Here is a 17,794-nt window from a genome sequence, read left to right on the forward strand (position 1 = left end):
CAGGCTCCAGACGTGCAGGCTCAGCGGCCATGGCTCACGGGCCTAGCCGCTCCGCGGCATGTGGGATCTTCCCGGACCAGGGCACGAACCCGTGTCCCCTGCATCGGCAGGCGGACTCTCAACCACTGCGCCACCAGGGAAGCCTGGGGCTACTCTTTGTTGCGGAGCACAGGCTTCTCATAGCGGTGGCTTCTCGTTGCGGAGCACGGGCTCTAGGCATGCGGGCTTCAGTAGTTGTGGTGCATGGGCTTAGCTGCTCCGTGGCATGTGGGATCTTCCTGGACTAGGGATCGAACCCGTGTCCCCCGCACTTGCAGGCGGATTCTTAACCACTGTGCCACCAGGAAAGTCCCCCAATAATATTTTTAAAAATTTTTTAATTGAAGTATAGTTGACTTACAATGTTGTGTTAGTTTCTGGTGTACAGCAAAGTGATTCAGTTTTACATACATATATATATATATATATACACACACATGGCCAAAAAGTTCGTTCAGGTTTTTCTGTAACATCTTTTTGGCCAACCCAATACATATATTCTTTTCCATTATGGTTTACTACAGGATATTGAATATAGTTCCCTGTGCGATACAATAGGACCTTGTTATCTGTTTTATATATAGTAGTTTATATCTGCTAATCCAAAACTGCTAATTTATCCCTCTTCCCCCTTTCATAACCATAAGTTTGTCTTTTGTGTCTGTGAGTCTGTTTCATAAACAAGTTCATTTGTGTCATATTTTAGATTCCACATATAAGTGATATCATATGATACTTGTCTTTCTCTGACTTACTTCACTTAGTATGATAATCTCTAGGTCCATCCACGTTGCTGCAAATGGCAATATTTCATTCTTTTTCATGGCTGAGTAATATTCCATTGTATATATGTACCACATCTTCTTTATCCATTCCTCTGTCAGTGGACACTTAGGTTGCTTCCATGTCTTGGCTATTGTAAATAGTGCTGCTGTGAATGCTGCATTTCCCAATAATATTTAAAAATCGCTTATATTGCTCTCAAAATTAGCACAGCTTAGCTGTTCTGAAATTCCATTATCACCTGGTAGTGGCACCCTTTGGGCTCTGAGGCCAGGGGGGTCCTGCTCAGGTTCCCTCTGGCTCCCTGTCCACTCCCCTATACCTGGAGCCCCCAGGGCCTGGGCTTGCCTCCCGCATGCCCCGCCCTGGCCTCCTTCCATACCTCAGCAACAGCCCAGGCCCCTCTGCTCTCACCCAACCAGCAAGCAGGTGACCCTGTGCTCAGTACTCTTCATTGGCTCCCCTGGCTCCTGGCACAGCCCCCAGTGCTCACGCAGCCCCCCAACTCGTGCTGCAGCTGCACTGGGCAGTGGGCAGATACTCTGCCAGGTGCCCCCTTGTCTGCAGTGCCTTCCCCCTCTCCCCAGGGACCTGGGTGGGTTCTTCCCATCCAAGGCCCTAACTGCCTAGTGCCTGTCCCCTGACCAGGCTGGCCCAGGTCACCCCTCCTGGGAGCTCCCTCAGAGCCTGGGCCCCTCAGCCAGAATGCCCCCTGCTGCTCTGGCCACCATCTCACCACAAGTATTCCTAGGCACAGAGATCCATCCGACCCACTTCCTTCCCTTCCTGAACCCAAGTCGAATGTGGTAATCAGACCAGCACAGTGAGGACACAATGGGGTTTGTCCATGCCAGAGGGGACCCACGGGGCTCCCGGGGGCTCTCCCAGAGGTGCCCATCCCTTGGCTTCTCTGGGTCTTGGTCAGCCAGTCCCCAGGAGGGGCCTGTGTGCAGGGACCCCTGGTGAGAACTTGGCTGGGCGGCTGCTGCCACAGGGCACCAGTGGGTGGGAACCCCTCCAAACTGCTGCCCCAGGTCCCTCAGCCCCACCTGAGTCCTGAACTGGAGACGCTCCCCTTGGAGATGCAAGCTGCCCCTCGGACCTCACTGAGGGGACTGGATAGAAGGGGGCTGGGTCCCCAGGAGGCCTCAGAATTTGTAAATAACTTGCCTTCCCTTTTGTGTTTCCTGCAGAAAAGCCGAGGGTGGGACTACAGGCTCCGTGGAATGGACCTCAGACAATGTGAGTGAGGTGGGACCCCGAAGGGGGGGTGAAGTGGGGAGGCCAGCACTTTGAACTCGGGGTCCCCAGGGGCGGGCCCTGTGCCTGGTGCCTTCATCTGAGCTCAGGCAGAGCCTTCCCCTCCCGCCAGCAACGTCCCAGCGCGGGCCTGGTCCTCAGACCGCCCTGGGCCAGAAGCGAGGGCGAGGCCTGGGGGCCGAGGCGACCAGGCCTCTGCTGACGGGCGCACTCTGCTTCTCTGGTAGGTGCTAGACAGCACCTCACTTGTGCGCCAGGGCCCCCCCAAAGTCAAGAGGCGTGTCCGCATCCCTGACAAGCCCAACTACAGTCTTAATCTTTGGAGCATCATGAAGAACTGCATCGGCCGGGAGCTCTCCAAGATCCCCATGCCGGTAGGGGCCGGGCAGAGCGGCCAGGGGGGCCCTGGGGGCTGTTTTCTTGTGCATGGATGGGAAGTAATGGCCTTTGGAAGTATACGCAGCCCTGGGTGTCATTTTCTTAATGACACTTGAGGAGCATATAACGTGTTATTGAATCGTGTTCTATCCGCACTGCTGAAATTCCCCCAGGGCAGAGGTCTCACGCTTGGAGGTAAGGAGCCAGGAAGGGGCTCTGCATTGATCAGACAGGGGGCCCTCAAAGTGCCTCCCACCCTGGCAGATGGGGAGTGGTAACATTGGGCTGTGTATGGGGCCGGGTGAACCCTCCTCCTCCATGCTGGGCTGCCCCTGGTCCCCACCCCAGCGAGGTCACCAGCAGGCAAAGGGCAGGGCTGGCGCTCTCGTGCTGCTAGATCACAGTGGCATCTCCATGGAGCGGGAGCTGGGGCTGCTCCAGGCCAGACTTGGTTTCCCTCTGTGACCCAGGACAGAAGACTTGCATAATAGCTCAGAATACAAGGTAGACCCACTTCATCCATTCATTCACCTATTCATTCATTCACTCACTCATTCACTGATTTCTATGATTCACTGCCCTGGCATTTACATCCTAGGAGGGGAGACTGACAGTAAATGTAACAGAATTCTGCCAGATGCAGCAGGTCAGAACGTGGTGAGGGCTATGGAGAAAACAGGCAGGAGGGGCGGGGAGGCAGGCCAGTGAGTGGGGCTGTGGCTTTAGACAGGTCCTCAGATGAGCCTCTCTGTGAAGGTGGTCTGAGCAGTGATGTCCCTGAACATCTGAGAAAAGCAAGGCTGCTGTGCCGACAACCGCAGGTCTGTGCTGGGAGCAGTGGACGGTCTGTGCAGACCCCCGACCTGACACCCCGCCCGCAGGTCAACTTTAACGAGCCCCTGTCCATGCTCCAGCGGCTGACGGAGGACCTGGAGTACCACCACCTGCTGGACAAGGCCGTGCACTGCACCAGCTCCGTGGAGCAGATGTGCCTGGTGGCGGCCTTCTCCGTGTCCTCCTACTCCACCACCGTGCACCGCATCGCCAAGCCCTTCAACCCCATGCTGGGTGAGACCTTCGAGCTGGACCGTCTCGATGACATGGGCCTGCGCTCCCTCTGCGAGCAGGTGAGGCCCGCGCACGCTTCAGCCAGGCCTGGGGGTCAGAGCCAGACAAACGGGACACGGCCTCTGACCGAAGGGGCCATCAAGCCAAGGTCCGGTCAGGTAGCTGGGCCTCATGCGGCGGGGACAGGTCAGGGGCGCCCCACGGAGCAGGCCTCCTGGGGACAGTGTGGGCCACGTGGGAGGAGAACTGGGTGAGGACAGTCAGGTCTGGTGGGGGAGGGGAGGACGCCTCTCTCGGCCAGAAGGCATGGAGCAGTGGGGGAGGGGTGTTTGCTGGACACCATCAGGGATTCGGGTGGGCTAGAGCGTGGGGTCACCACTGAGCTGAAAGGGAGCAGCCCGCGCCCCACGGGGCCGCAGTCAGTGATGGTGGAGGCCGTGAGTGTGAGGGGCCAGAGTTCAGCTCTCCTCCATCCTCTCCATCGCTTCTACAGGCCTTCCCTGCAGGTACTGGTCTCCCCAAGGCGTGGAACCAAAACTGGGCCCCTCGGGCACCTCAGCCCAGCTCTGGTATCCTTGTCTGAAGGGGGTCGATTCTGTTGGTGCTTCACTGAGTGCCAGGAGGACCCAGGCAGGGGCTACATGAAGGCGCCCAGGATAGATTCGGGTCGGGCTGCCGCTGAGTATCTACCATGTGCCAGCCGCTGCTGTGGGCCCAGGGGTTGAGCTCAGAAAGCAGACAGTTTGCAATCCAGTGGCTGGTTTTAAAGGTGTGCTCTGCCTGCTGGGCAGGCCTGTAGGAGGCCAGACCAGGGGAGGTAGGAGGTTGAGCACAGGCACCTTTAAAAAGCAGAGCTAGGGATTTGCCTGGGGAAGGCGGCAAGGATGACCCAGGGTTCCTGGCCTGAACTACTACTGAGTACATTTCTTCGTTGAACATTGCTGATCAAGTAACCCCCTCAGGAGTTGAGGGTGCAGCCAGCTGGGAAGTGGCCTGTTCTCGTGGGCCGGGGGGTGGGGAGCAGGTACTGTGGATGTGGATGGTTCTGACTCTTTTAGGAAGGCCCGGGAGCGGTTTGGCAACAGAGTGAGGGAGAGAGAAGGAGCCGAGGTCAGAGAGAAGGAGGCAGGTGGCAGAAGGCTCTTCTCTGTGTGGGAAGAGTCACGGGAGGGCAGAGGAGGCAGCTTTATGAGGAACCGCCCCCGTCACTGGCTGCTGTGGGGAGAGTGCAGCGCAGGGATAAGGGTGGAGCAGGGAGGCTGGGGAGGCTGGAGGCGGCGTAGGGGAAGGGCAGATTCTGGATGCTGTTTTGAAGAAAGAACAGCCAGGATTTGCTAAGGATTTAGATGGGGAACATGAGAAAGTGGGGCCAGCCATGACTCTAGAGCATTTGGTGTGAGCAGCTGGACCGACTGGATCGTCTGCCCGAGAAGGTGGTGCTGACACTGAGCTCCAGGGCCAGGTCTCTGGGGTCACGTCCCTGAATTTGCTGATGGGTGGGCTTCAGTGGGGGCCCTGGCCACAGGCATCGGGCAGGCTCGGGGACGGCTCACTCATCACCCAGTTGCTGGCAGGTTTGGCCGGTGCCTCTGAGACGTAGGAAGGATGAGGGTGCCTCCTATGGGGACTGTCGGGAGCTCTGGGCCGTCTGCACGGAGGGGTGCAGGGAGGCTGGAGCCCACGGCTGCAGTTCCGGGGCGAGGCTGCGAGACGGGAGGCTGGGAGAGGCTTTGCCCTAACCCTGTGACCAACGGAGCCACAGAAATGAGGAGGGACAGATGAGGAAAAGTTGATGGCAGTGTCCTGGTGGTGAGACTGTGGTCAGGGTGCCCAGTGCTGGAGAGGACGGGGCGGAGGCACCGGGTGGGCAGAGCAGGCTGCACCGCCATCCAGGCTGGGACGGGACACCAGCTGGACTCCAGCTCTGGAGCCGGGCTGGCCGGGAGGCTTCCCATCCTGGGCCTCCTCAGTGCAATACAGCACAACAGATGCAGCCCCTGCAGGCGATGGGCAGGTTAACTAGAAAGTAGGCCCGAAGCCCCTGGTAGAGCCTAACGCCCTCACTTTATTCACCCTCAGCACAGCTTGTCACAATGTCATCACCCTCATTCCACAGCCCAAGTCAGGCGTGAAAACGCCCCGGCCACTGGCTCAGGCCCACAGTAGTTGGGGTGCCCCAGCCCTGCACCCGTCCAGTGCCACCCAGGCTGCTCCCCTGGGCATTCCCGTGCTTTCCCACTGGAGCACTGTCCTTTCTGGGGGGCCTAGGCCCTGCCGTGTGTCCTGATTCCCAGGGCCACAGAGCCATTCATACTGGGCACGGGGCAGGCTGTCCCCCGGCCGGTTGGGGGCAGGCCCAGGCCACGTCCAGCAGACGCTCACGGCCTGTGGGTCTGGTCTCAGGTGAGCCACCACCCGCCATCGGCCGCACACTATGTGTTCTCCAAACACGGCTGGAGCCTCTGGCAGGAGATCACCATCTCCAGCAAGTTCCGGGGGAAATACCTCTCCATCATGCCGCTAGGTGAGCGGGGGCAGAAGGACACTCTGGATGAGGGGGAGGGTTTGCCAACCCAGAAGCCAGCTTGGTGCCTCCAGGGGTGACGTCAGTCCCCCTGCAGACTTCCTGGATGCCCCCCTGACCTGTACCCTATCCCCAGTCTGCACAAATACTGCTTCTGGTTCTCAGGACCCTGGGACCTCGGGAGGGTGGGTCAGGCTGGCTGGGACCCAGCACGGCAGGCCATGACCTCTGACCCTATATCTGGCCTCCAGGTGCCATCCACTTAGAATTCCAGGCCAGCGGGAATCACTACGTGTGGAGGAAAAGCACCTCGACTGTGCATAACATCATCGTGGGCAAGCTCTGGATCGACCAGGTCAGGGGATGCTCTCGGGGAGGAGCCGTGTGGCCCAGGGATCGGCCGCTGACCACTCCCCTCCCTTACCAGACAGGGGACGTCGAGATTGTGAACCACAAGACAAAGGACCGGTGCCAGCTAAAGTTTTTACCCTACAGCTATTTCTCCAAAGAGGTGGCCCGGAAGGTAAGCAAGGCCACCTCTCGGAGCCTGTCAGGGGGGAAACCCCGGAGAGGGGCGTGTGCCTACGCTGGCCCTGCCAATGTCCCCAGGTGACAGGAGTGGTGAGTGACAGCCAGGGCAAGGCCCACTACGTGCTGTCAGGCTCGTGGGATGAACAGATGGAGTGCGCCAAGATCGTGCAAAGCAGCCCCAGCAGCCCCAGCTTGGACGGGAAGCAGAAAACGGTGTACCAGACACTACCGGCCAAGCTGATGTGGAAGAAGTACCCGCTGCCGTGAGTGGGGCTGCGGGGCGAAGAACAGGCAGGGAGCGGGGAGGGGACAAGCCAGACAGGAAGCGAGCGGCGGGCACGGGAGGGTTCAGGCCACGCCTGAGGGGAGCCAGACACCCGACTGTAAATAAGCGTTGACACCATCAGGTGGCAGCACGTCCTGTGCAGAGACTTTAAACAGGCTGATTGATGGGACAAGTCCGCATAGTCCAAGGAATGAAAACCAAACATGAAAATAAGTGCAGGAAACTATAAAAAGTGGCACAGCTGATTCCAAAGAGAATGAAACAGAAATTCTACAAAGGAAACATAAAGTAACTGAAATTGAGAACTCCATGGGAAGGTTTAATAGAGAGAACCCATTGACTGAATATAGGTCAGAAGAAATAATCAAAATCTTCAGATAAACAGACAAAACCTGGAAAAGCCAAGCACCTAGAGAGAGAAGGCTGGCCACCTGGTGACCCAGAGTGAGTCCCTGGAGCAGCCCCACAGGCATCCCCGGAGCCTGGGAGGGTGCAGCGTCAGGACGTGTAGGGCACGTTGAGTTTGAGAGCAGGGTCCAGCAGGCTTCTGGTCAGAGTCCAGAAGCAAGAGACCATCTCAGGAGTCTTATCTGAGGAGAAAACAGCAGAGATTTTCCACATCTAAATCTATACAGTGAAACTGTTGAAACTAGATCAGAGAAAATATTAAGCAGCCAGATTTTTAAAAAGATGTACTTTCTGAGGAACGGCAGACTGACAACCTTCTCCTCATCAGCAATAACGGGAGCTTGAAGACAGATGAAATCTTACACATGCAGAAAGACTCACTGACAGGTGAGAATTAATTACACACCCAGCAAGAACATCTTTACAGAGTAAAGTTGAAATAGACATTTTCAAGCCACTCATTTTGCCACCAGCAGACCAGCACTAAGGATAGAGCTCCCAGATAGAAGAACCAAGATGTGTGAAATGAGGAACAAAACCTATGTGAACAGTGAGTAAATAAGAACAATAATGTCTTGTGGGGTTTAAAATCTAAACATTAAGTGCAACTGCACAATCAGGTAAGTCAGAAAACTGGAAACTTTTCAAAGGCCCTTGTGCTACCCAAGAGGAGGGTCAAGATGCACACTAATTTCTGACTATGTGAACTGTGCATATTGTAATTCCTAGAGTAGCTACTAAATTAATATGTTTAATTGGAATCCCAGAAGGAAAGGAAAGGAAAGAAAGAAAAATAGAAAAGAGAGAGAAATAGTTAAAGAAATGATGGAAATAAATTTCCTCAAACAAACAGATGAAAGACCTTGGGTTGAAAGGGCCCGTTGGAGTTCCAGAGACAGGAAACAAAGAAAAACTTCTGCCTAGACCACAATATACTGAAAATTAAGGACACCAAGGAGAAAATTCTAATAGCTTCCAGAGAGAAAAGATTTCAGTAGAGAATGAAGAATCAGATGGACATCAGATTTTTGGAATAATATTTTCAAAGTAATGAAGAAAATGAAATTAGAAGGTAAAAGTTTCAGTCCAGGGCTTCCCTGGTGGCGCAGTGGTTAAGAATCCGCCTGCCAAAGCAGAGGACATGGGTTCTAACCCTGGTCCGGGAAGATCCCACATGCCGCGGAGCAACTAAGCCCGAGCGCCACAACTACTGAGCCTGCGCTCTAGAGCCCGCGAGCCACAACTACTGAGCACACGTGCCACAACTACTGAAGCCCGCGCGCCTAGAGCCTGTGCTCTGCAACAGGAGAAGCCACCGCAATGAGAAGCCCATGCACCGCAACGAAGAGTAGCCCCCGCTCGCCCCAACTAGAGAAAGCCCGCGTGCAGCAACGAAGGCCCAACACAGCCAAAAATAAATTAAAAAAAAAAAAAGTTTCTGTCCAGCTGAGCTATCGTTCAAATATGAGGCTGTGATAAAAAAACAAAATGTTCTCAGGTGAACAGCCTCAGAAGGTTTGCCACACAAAAACCCACAATGAAAACAGTAGTCTAAAAGGGGGAGGGAAAGAATCCAGAAGGTGCTACAGTAGTTATATGAAATAAAAGGTTGTGTGTGGGAGGGATTTTCAAAATAATTACTAAGACCAAAGAAAAGCAGAAAATGTTCCCACAACAGTCCAGAATTAAAAGTGTAGATGATGTTAACACAATGGAGTCTAGGGAGACAGAGGACACCAAGGGATGTGAAGGTAGAGACCAACAGAAGATTTTTAAATCAGTAAAAAATATTAAAAAGACAAATAAAAACAGCAAGTTAACACAGTAGAAATAAGTCCAGGCATAATAACATAAATAGATGAAACTCACTAGTTAAAAAAGCAAAATATTGGGTTGGCCCAAAAGTTTGTTCGGGTTTTCCCTACCATTTATGGAAAAACCTGAACGATCTTTTTGGCCAACCCAATACTAACTGACTGGATTTTTAAAAATCCAGATGCATGCACCTTCTAAGAAAGATCCAAAGCGTAATGATGGGCAAAGGTTGAAAGTAAAAGATAGACATATCATGAAAATACTAACCAAAAAGCTATAACAGCTATATTAATATAAGGTAAAAACAGACTTTAGGACAAAAGCATTATTAGGGATGGAAGAGTTGCTACATGATAAAACGTTGAGTTCTTCGAGAAGATATGAACCGTATGCATGACACAGACATTATGCATGTAGTGAAAGAGCCTCAAAAATACACAAAGCACACATATTGAGAGTAAAGGAAGAAATGGATAAATCCATCACCACACTGGAAGACAGAGATTTCAACACACCCTTCTCACTTGTTGAGAGTCAAATGGGGAAAAGCAACCCAGCAAGATGGAGAGCAAAAAAACACAGGATATACATATACTTATGGTTGCAACAGAGAACAGGCTTTTTCTCAAGTATACGTGGAATTTATGCAAAAATCAATCGTGTACTAAACCCTAAAGAAAGCCTCAACAAATGTACAGAGGGTAGTACACAGACCACAGCCTACGATAAGACAAATTAGAAGTTATGAACAAGATGTCAAAAAGTCCCCACATATTTGGGAAAAAATTTAAGTTGCTAAATAATTCATGGACAAAATAATAAGTTAGAATGGAAATTTTAAAATGCCTAGAACTGAATGAGAAGAAAAAGATATCAAAACTGGCTGGATATACCAAAGGCAAAGCTTCAAAGGAAATGTATTGCCTTAAATAGGTATATAAGCTTATTAAAGCTTTTTCATTCTAAGAAATTAGAGAAAGTGCAACATACAAACTGAAAGAAAGAAGAAAATATACCTTAAAAATAAAAGCAGAGGGACTTTCCTAGTGGCGCAGTGGTTAAGAATCCACTGCCAATGCAGGGGACACGGGTTCGAGCCCTGGTCCGGGAAGATCCCACATGCCGCCAAGCAACTAAGCCCATGCGCCACAACTACTGAGCCTGTGCTCTAGAGCCCGTGAGCCACAACTACTGAAGCCCATGCGCCTAGAGGCCGTGCTCCGCAAGAGAAGCCACTGCAATGAGAAGCCCATGCACTGCAACGAAGAGTAGCCCCCGCTCGCCACATCTAGAGAAAGCCCGTGCACAGCAACGAAGACCCAACACAGCCAAAAATAAATAAAATAAATTTATTTTAAAAAAAAAACAAGTTTAAAAAGAAGTTGATCTTTGAGGGAAAAAAACGAACAGAAAACTACTGGCAAGACTGATCAAGAGAGAATATAGAAATAAATATTATTAATGTTTTCATTATGTTTATTATATTTAAAGTATAAGATTATTAAAATTCTCATTGGAAGGACAAATTTTTAGAAAAATATAACTTACAAGAACTGAGTCTAGAAGAAAAAAAAAAAAGCATGACTAATCCTATAATTAAAGATACTGAAGCAGTAGTTTAAAAATTTCCACAGGGAAAACACAAAGCCCAGGTAGTTTTATAGGTGAATTCTACCAAGTTGTCAAGAAACATATACCTCAATTTTATAGAAAATCTACCAGACCATAGAAAAAGAAATACTTTCCTTTCTTATACTGTGAGGCCAGTATAAGATACCTAATACCAAACCAGGCTAAAAGAGTAGTAGGAAAATAAAAGTTCTACCCTCTTTCACTCATGGATAAGCACAATTCCAAAACAAGACATCAGAAAATCCAACAGTATATGAAAAAGATAACATTCTTAAGTCATGTTGAGTTTATCCTGGGTACGCAAGGATGAGTCTGTACTAGAAAATCCATAAATTTGTTACATTAACAGATCTGAACAAAAGGCATCTTAGGTGCCTCAATATAAGATTAATATGCAAAAGTCAGTTGCATTTCTATACACTAAAAGAAAACAACTAGAAAATACAGTTTAAGAGAAGACACCAATTATCATATCAGAGAATATCAAGGACCTTGTAACAAATCTTATAATATATACAAGACCTCTATAGAGAAAATTATAAAACTTTGCTGAGATATCAAGGAAGAGCTAAATGAATGGAGAAAGATACCACGTTCGTGGGTAGAAAGACTAAGTACTATTAATATGTCATGATCTAAAGAGTCGGTAAACCAAACAAAATCCCAATAGTGATTTTCATGGAACTTGATATTATGATTTCTTAATTTATATTGAAGAATAAAGGGCCAGGATATTTCTAAAAAACAGAGGACTTGCCCTATTAGATACTTATTTTGAAGCTATAGTGAAATAGAATAGTAAGCCTGGAAACTATGCCCTGGATGTGTATATATCTTTGGTATATAACAAAGGTCCCGTATCATAGCACGTGGAAAGATGGCACCATCCACTAAAAGGATCTCGGGAAAATGGTTATCCATATAGAAAAACATTAAGTGAATCGTTCCCTTACATTATTATAACAAAAATCAACTCCAAATAAAGGTCTTACAGTAAGTATTAAGTTTGACTTACTGTTAAACAGTAAGTTAAACTCTAAGTAGAGGGACTTCCCTGGTGGCGCAATGGTTAAGAATCCGCTTGCCAGCACAGGGGACAGGGGTTCAATCCTTGGTCTGGGAAGATCCCACATGCTGCAGAGCAACTAAGACACAACTACTGAGCCTGTGCTCTAGAGCCCACGAGCCACAACTACTGAGCCCATGTGCCACAACTACTGAAGCCTGTGCGCCTAGAGCCCGTGCTCCACAACGAGAGAAGCCACCACAATGAGAAGCCCGTGCACCGCAATGAAGAGTAGCCCCCACTTGCCGCTACTAGAGAAAGCCCACACGCAGCAACAAAGACCCAATGCAGCCAATAAATAAATAAATAATGTTCCTTTAAAAAATAAATAAAAAATAAATTCTAGTCTTTCTGTATCCACATACTATTAAAAAGAAACAAAAAACCTCTAAGTAGAAAATATAGATGAGTATCATCTATAACTTACGGAAATATATCTTAAATAAGACAAAAACACTGATGTATTCAATTATATTAAAATGCTTCTGTTCATTAAAAGAAATTTTTCTGGGGCTTCCCTCGTGGCTCAGTGGTTAAGAATCCACCTGCCAATGCAGGGAACATGGCTTCAATCCCTGGTTCGGGAAGATCCCACATGCTGCAGAGCAACTAAGCCCGTGCGCCACAACTACTGAGCCCACGTGCCACACTACTGAAGCCCGAGCGCCTAAAGCCCATGCTATGCAACAAGAGAAGCCACCGCAATGAGCAGAATGAGAAGCCCACGCACTGCAACAAACAGTAGCCCCTGCTCGCTGCAACTAGATAAAGCCCGTGCACAGCAACGAAGACCCAATGCAGCCAAAAACAGATAAATAAATAGGAACAAAAAGAATAACAGACCTTCTAATGAATAAATAAAGCAAAAACAATCCAATGGGAAAGTGCAAGTCATGAACAAGAATTTCACACAAGAAGAAACATGGCCAATCACCATACGAAAATGATAACATCATTGGTAATCAGGGAAATGCAAATCAGAACCACAATAAGATGCAGTTTTACCTTCATTTGATTTGAAAAAATGAACAGTCTGGTAATATCAAGTGTTGAAGAAGATATGGATCCACAGTATCCCTTATACATCACTGGTGGGAACGTGAGCTGGTATGACCATGCTGGAAAGCAGTGTGGCCTTACCTTCTAAAGAAGAACATCACAGACTCTGCAGCCCAGTAATCCCACTTCTAGGTGTATACTCAAGAGAAACTCCTATAAATGTACAACAGGAAACATGAATAAGATTACTCAAAGCAAAACTTGAAAACAACTCAAACTTATTGGATGAAATAATTAGTATATTCACACAGAGCAATATTTACAGTAGTTGAAACAAATGAACCACAGCAACATACAATACAGATAAATCTTAGTAATATAATATTAAGTTTAAAAAAAGCAAGTCCGAGAAGGTTACATATTCTTTTTATACAGTTAAAAACAAGTATCTAAAATATATGTATATGAATACACACACAGACATACACACACACTTAAGACTACTTAAAGATGCAATAAAATTATATTAAAAGGAAAGCAAAGGACTGATGAACCCAGGAGTCCTGCCAGTGGCTACCTGAGAGGAGGATGGATTGGTGAGTTTTCCTTATGGTCAGATGTAGGTTTTGTCAGGATTCTACCTTTGGTTTAGGTGGCAAGGTCGCATTAATACAAGCAGGCCGGGGCTTCCCTCGTGTCGCAGTGGTTAAGAATCCACCTGACAATGCAGGGGACATGGGTTCGAGCCCTGGCCCAGGAAGATCCCACATGCCGCTGAGCAACTAAGCCCATGCGCCACAACTACTGAGCCTGTGCTCTAGAGCCTGCGAGCCACAACTACTGAAGCCTGTGTGCCACAACTAGTGAAGCCCACATGCCTAGAGCCAGTGCTCCGCAACAAGAGAAGCCACCACAATGAGAAGCCCATGCACGGCAACGAAGAGTAGCCCCCGCTCCCCGCAACTAAAGAAAGCCTTGCGTAGCAACAAAGGCCCAATGCAGCCCAAAATAATTAATTAATTAATTGATTGAAAAAAAATACAAGCAGGCCATGTAAGGACCAACATACCAAGTATTATGACTAATTCAAAACTTTCACAGTATCAAAGCAGTATAAAAAGAAAAAAACGAAATAAGATAGATTTAAATCCAACATATTAGTAATTACATTAACTTCCCATAAGCTTTCAGACAAATTTTTAAAAATCAAACTTTATGTGGTTTACAAAAAATACATCTAAATAAAATAAAGACTGGAATAAAAGGATGGAAAAAGATATGTATACATAGAAATACTAACCAAAAAAAAGCTGCCTTCAGCTATAGTAATATCACAAAACAGACATCAAAACAAAAGGTCAAAGAGGGACAAAATGATAAAGGTTCAATTTGCCAGGAAGATTTTAAATTTGAATATACCCTGTACCTAATAACAGCCCCAAAATGTATACAGCAAAAGTTGATAGAAATATAAGGAAAAATGGACTAGTTTACAACCAAAGTGGGAGATTTTAACATACTTCTTTTAGTAATGGATAGCAGAAGAAAATGTCTGGAGGACAAGTTTGAACAATAGAACCTTCAGGACAGCTGTAGAACATTGCACTCAACAACTGTGGAAAATGCAATCTCTTTGATTACATGTGGAACGTTTGCAAAAACTGACCATATACTGGGTCATAAAACAAATTTCAAAGAGATGAAATTATACGAAGTATACTGTCTGACTCCAAAGTGAGTGTGCTAGAAACAAAGATGACTAGAAAAATTACCATATATTTATAAACTTAAGAAATGTACTTCCAACTAATCCATAGGACAAAGAAAGTATAATGAAAATTAGAAAGTATAACTGCATGATAATGAAAATAATACATAACAAAAATGGTAGAATGCAGCTAAAGCAGTAATTGGAGTGAAATGTGTAGCCTTGAAATGCACATATTAGAAAAGAAGAGACATGGGAAAATATTGAGCTAAGCATCCATCCCAGGAAGTTAGAAAAGGAGCAGCAAAAGAAATCCCAACAAAGTAGAAGGAAGACTATACAAGCAAAATCAGTAAAGCAGAAGAACCTAAAATAGGATCAACAAAGTTTCATCTTCCACCAATGAAGAAAACGGACAAACCTCTGACATGACTGGGTAGAGAGAAGGTGCACAGCATCAACATTACAGACGCGAAAGAAGACACTGCTGTCACACACATTAAACGAATAATAATGAGGACATTATGAAACACTTCAGGCTGATAAATATGAAAAATTGGACAAGGTGGGCAAGTTCCCAGAGAGGTATAATGTGGCAAAACATGCAGGTCGGTGGAGCCTGCAAGGTGCAGGGAGGAAAGGGCGAGGTGGACACAAGGCCAGGTTTGGGGGGTTCAGGGGGTGGACATGCAGGAGGGGAAGCAGAGAGGGGGCCGAGTGTGTCCCGGCAGCTCACCCCATGGGGCCCCGCAGGGACAACGCAGAGAACATGTACTACTTCTCGGAGCTGGCCCTGACCCTCAACGAGCACGAGGAGGGCGTGGCGCCCACCGACAGCCGCTTGCGGCCCGACCAGCGGCTGATGGAGAAGGGACACTGGGATGAGGCCAACACGGAGAAGCAGCGGCTGGAGGAGAAGCAGCGCGTGAATCGGCGCCGGAGGCTGGAGGCCTGCTCGCGGGGCTGCGGTGCAGAGGAAGGTGAGGCCAGTGGGGAGGGGGGCCCCCGGGAGTGAGGCCAGCGGGAGAGGGCATGGGGGTCTCCCAGGAACTGGGAGGAGATGAGGGGACTGGAAGAAGCTGAGGGGGAGAGAGGGGATTCCCTGGGGGCAGGGAGGGGTGCTGGAGAAGGGGGCACCCCAGGACCAAGGAGGAGGGCCAGCAGGAGAGGGGACAGGGAGTGGTTTTCTGGGGCGCTGGGAGGAGGCAGGCTGCCCGCCCGCCTGCCCACTGTGCCGCCCAGCAGAGAAGGAGGCCGAAGTGTACGTGCCGCTGTGGTTTGAGAAGAGGCTGGACCCGGTGACTGGGGAGACGGCCTGCGTGTACAAGGGTGGCTACTGGGAGGCCAAGGAGAAGCAGGACTGGCACATGTGCCCCAACATCTTCTGAGCACCACCCCCCTCCTGCAAATACAGGCGGCTGCACAGCCTGGTCCACCTTCTATTTAATGCACTCAATTTAGTACTCAACTGACCTCCCCACCTTTTCCTTCTTATGTTTTTTAATAACACTTTTTTGGGGCTCCCACCTTGGAAGGAGGAAGTGCTGACCCGGGTTCTTTCCAGCCCCCAGGTGCCCCGGGTCTCCTGTGACCCTTCATCATGGACTTGAGCCCCATCAGGCCCCCCAGCTCCAGTTTCCACACCTCAGGCAGGCTGGCCCGGGCCCTTGGCTGCTCCAGTCACCAGCCCCCCAGGGAGCCACTTTTGACCTTTTTAGAAAAAAAAAGATCTCCATTTCTTTCCAGCCAAGGTATTTAGTAAATATTTTTAGTACAGCACTTGGTGGACAACTTTCTAAGTGTGCTTTCTTGCCACAGAAGTGTCCTGGCAAGAGCCCCTTCTTTTTAAGACATTGGGAAGCCAGATGGACCCCTTTGAGTCGGGAGCATTTTGTAGCTCAAACAGCAAGGCCATGTGTATGTGAGCTGCCCACCCCCCAGGAGCCCAGGACCCCCCAGAGAAGGGAACCAAGGGCCGCCGGGCCCAGGAGAGCACAAGTCAGTTGTCTCTGGAGCCAGAGCCCCACGCATGGTGGGGAAAGGGGCACTGAGGGACCGCCATGTGGATTTGAGGGCAACAGCCCCTGCCTAGCCCTGGCCATGCTGGGGCTGCTCCCCAGCCCCACAGAGGCCGGGCCTGCAGGCGCTCCTGCCACAGAACCCAGCCCCAAATCAGCAATAAGAACCAACCCTCGGCTCAGCCTGGGTTGGTATCCTGGGCACCAGAGAACCCAGAGTCCCGTCTCTGGGGTGTCCCATCTCAGCACCCCTGAACTCTTTATTTGCCATATATATATATATATATATATATATATATATATGATATATGATATATAAATATATATAAAATAGCTATTTTGCTTAAATTTTTATGATATGTAGAAGTGAAAAAATGATGACGACAGGGTGCTCCTGTCTGAGTTTGGCCCTCCTGTCAGCTGTGCCCTGCCCTCTCCTCAGATTCCCTTCCAGTGGCTTCTGCCAACTGTGGGGGGGGGGGGGCCTGGGCCACTGTGGCCACTGTCCCAGCCCCTCAGAACTCCTACTCAACCTTTCACACTTCAATTTGGTCCTGAAAGTTCATCACAGGGTTTTACTTTCTACTCCAGGACTGGTTTTGTTTTTATAAAAAAAAAAAAAAAAAAGTGAAAACACCAACGTGTGAAATGCCTTAGGGTGCCCACTGGAGGGCGGGTGGGCAGGCACGCAGGCAGCCCCATGAGGCCTGCGGCAGAGCTGTTCAATGTTCCTTTTCTCAGCACTGTGAGTGAGCACCTTCTGACCAGTAATAAAAAATCTTGGAGTTTTCCACGGCCCCATTCCTGAGTCTGTGACTGGGTGGAGCAGGGCTGACACGGGAGAGCAGGCGACAGCCCGCAGGTGGCATGGGAGAGGGGTGTGGGGCGCTATTCTGCTCAGCGCCAGAAGCAGGCAGTGGGAGGTTGGTCTGGATGGGGAGGGGCGGGGATGGAAGACCTGGTGGGACAGGGTCTGGGCCAGGAAAGCTGCAGAGGGCTGAGGTGGCACCTACTGGAGGGTCACAGTTTGGCCTGAGGCCAGGCCAAGGCCCTCACCACTCTCCACAGGGAACCCTGGCCCTGGTGAGGTCTAGGGTTGCTCAGTGACCATGACCTGACCTCAAGCAACTTGGATCACTAGCTCCCGGGACCCGAGCAAGGGTGGCTGGTCTGGCCCAGTGGGTCCTCCTCCCACTGCCAGCACTTCCAGGTGACAGGATGGAGTGGGGCAGGGCACCACAGGGGCATCAGAGCCAGGCTCTAGCCACCTGTCCCAACA

The 17,794-nt window shown here is 49.6% G+C and overlaps 1 protein-coding gene across 1 annotated transcript in view; it reads left to right on the plus strand.

Annotated features, from left to right (window-relative positions):
• OSBP2 (oxysterol binding protein 2) overlaps positions 1 to 16,761 on the plus strand; it is a 145,526-nt gene extending 128,765 nt beyond the window's left edge. Inside the window, exons 6-14 of the mRNA XM_082667206.1 lie at positions 2,016 to 2,064; positions 2,310 to 2,456; positions 3,342 to 3,587; positions 5,932 to 6,052; positions 6,304 to 6,407; positions 6,480 to 6,575; positions 6,662 to 6,846; positions 15,251 to 15,477; positions 15,740 to 16,761. Coding sequence (XP_082523332.1) covers positions 2,016 to 2,064; positions 2,310 to 2,456; positions 3,342 to 3,587; positions 5,932 to 6,052; positions 6,304 to 6,407; positions 6,480 to 6,575; positions 6,662 to 6,846; positions 15,251 to 15,477; positions 15,740 to 15,885 — 1,321 coding nt within the window. The 3' untranslated portion in view covers positions 15,886 to 16,761. The remainder of the gene's footprint in view (positions 1 to 2,015; positions 2,065 to 2,309; positions 2,457 to 3,341; positions 3,588 to 5,931; positions 6,053 to 6,303; positions 6,408 to 6,479; positions 6,576 to 6,661; positions 6,847 to 15,250; positions 15,478 to 15,739) is intronic.
• The last annotated feature ends 1,033 nt before the right edge of the window (positions 16,762 to 17,794 follow it).

Source organism: Grampus griseus, assembly GCF_964374135.1.
Source record: "Grampus griseus genome assembly, chromosome: 12".
Taxonomy (NCBI): Eukaryota; Metazoa; Chordata; class Mammalia; order Artiodactyla; family Delphinidae; genus Grampus; species Grampus griseus.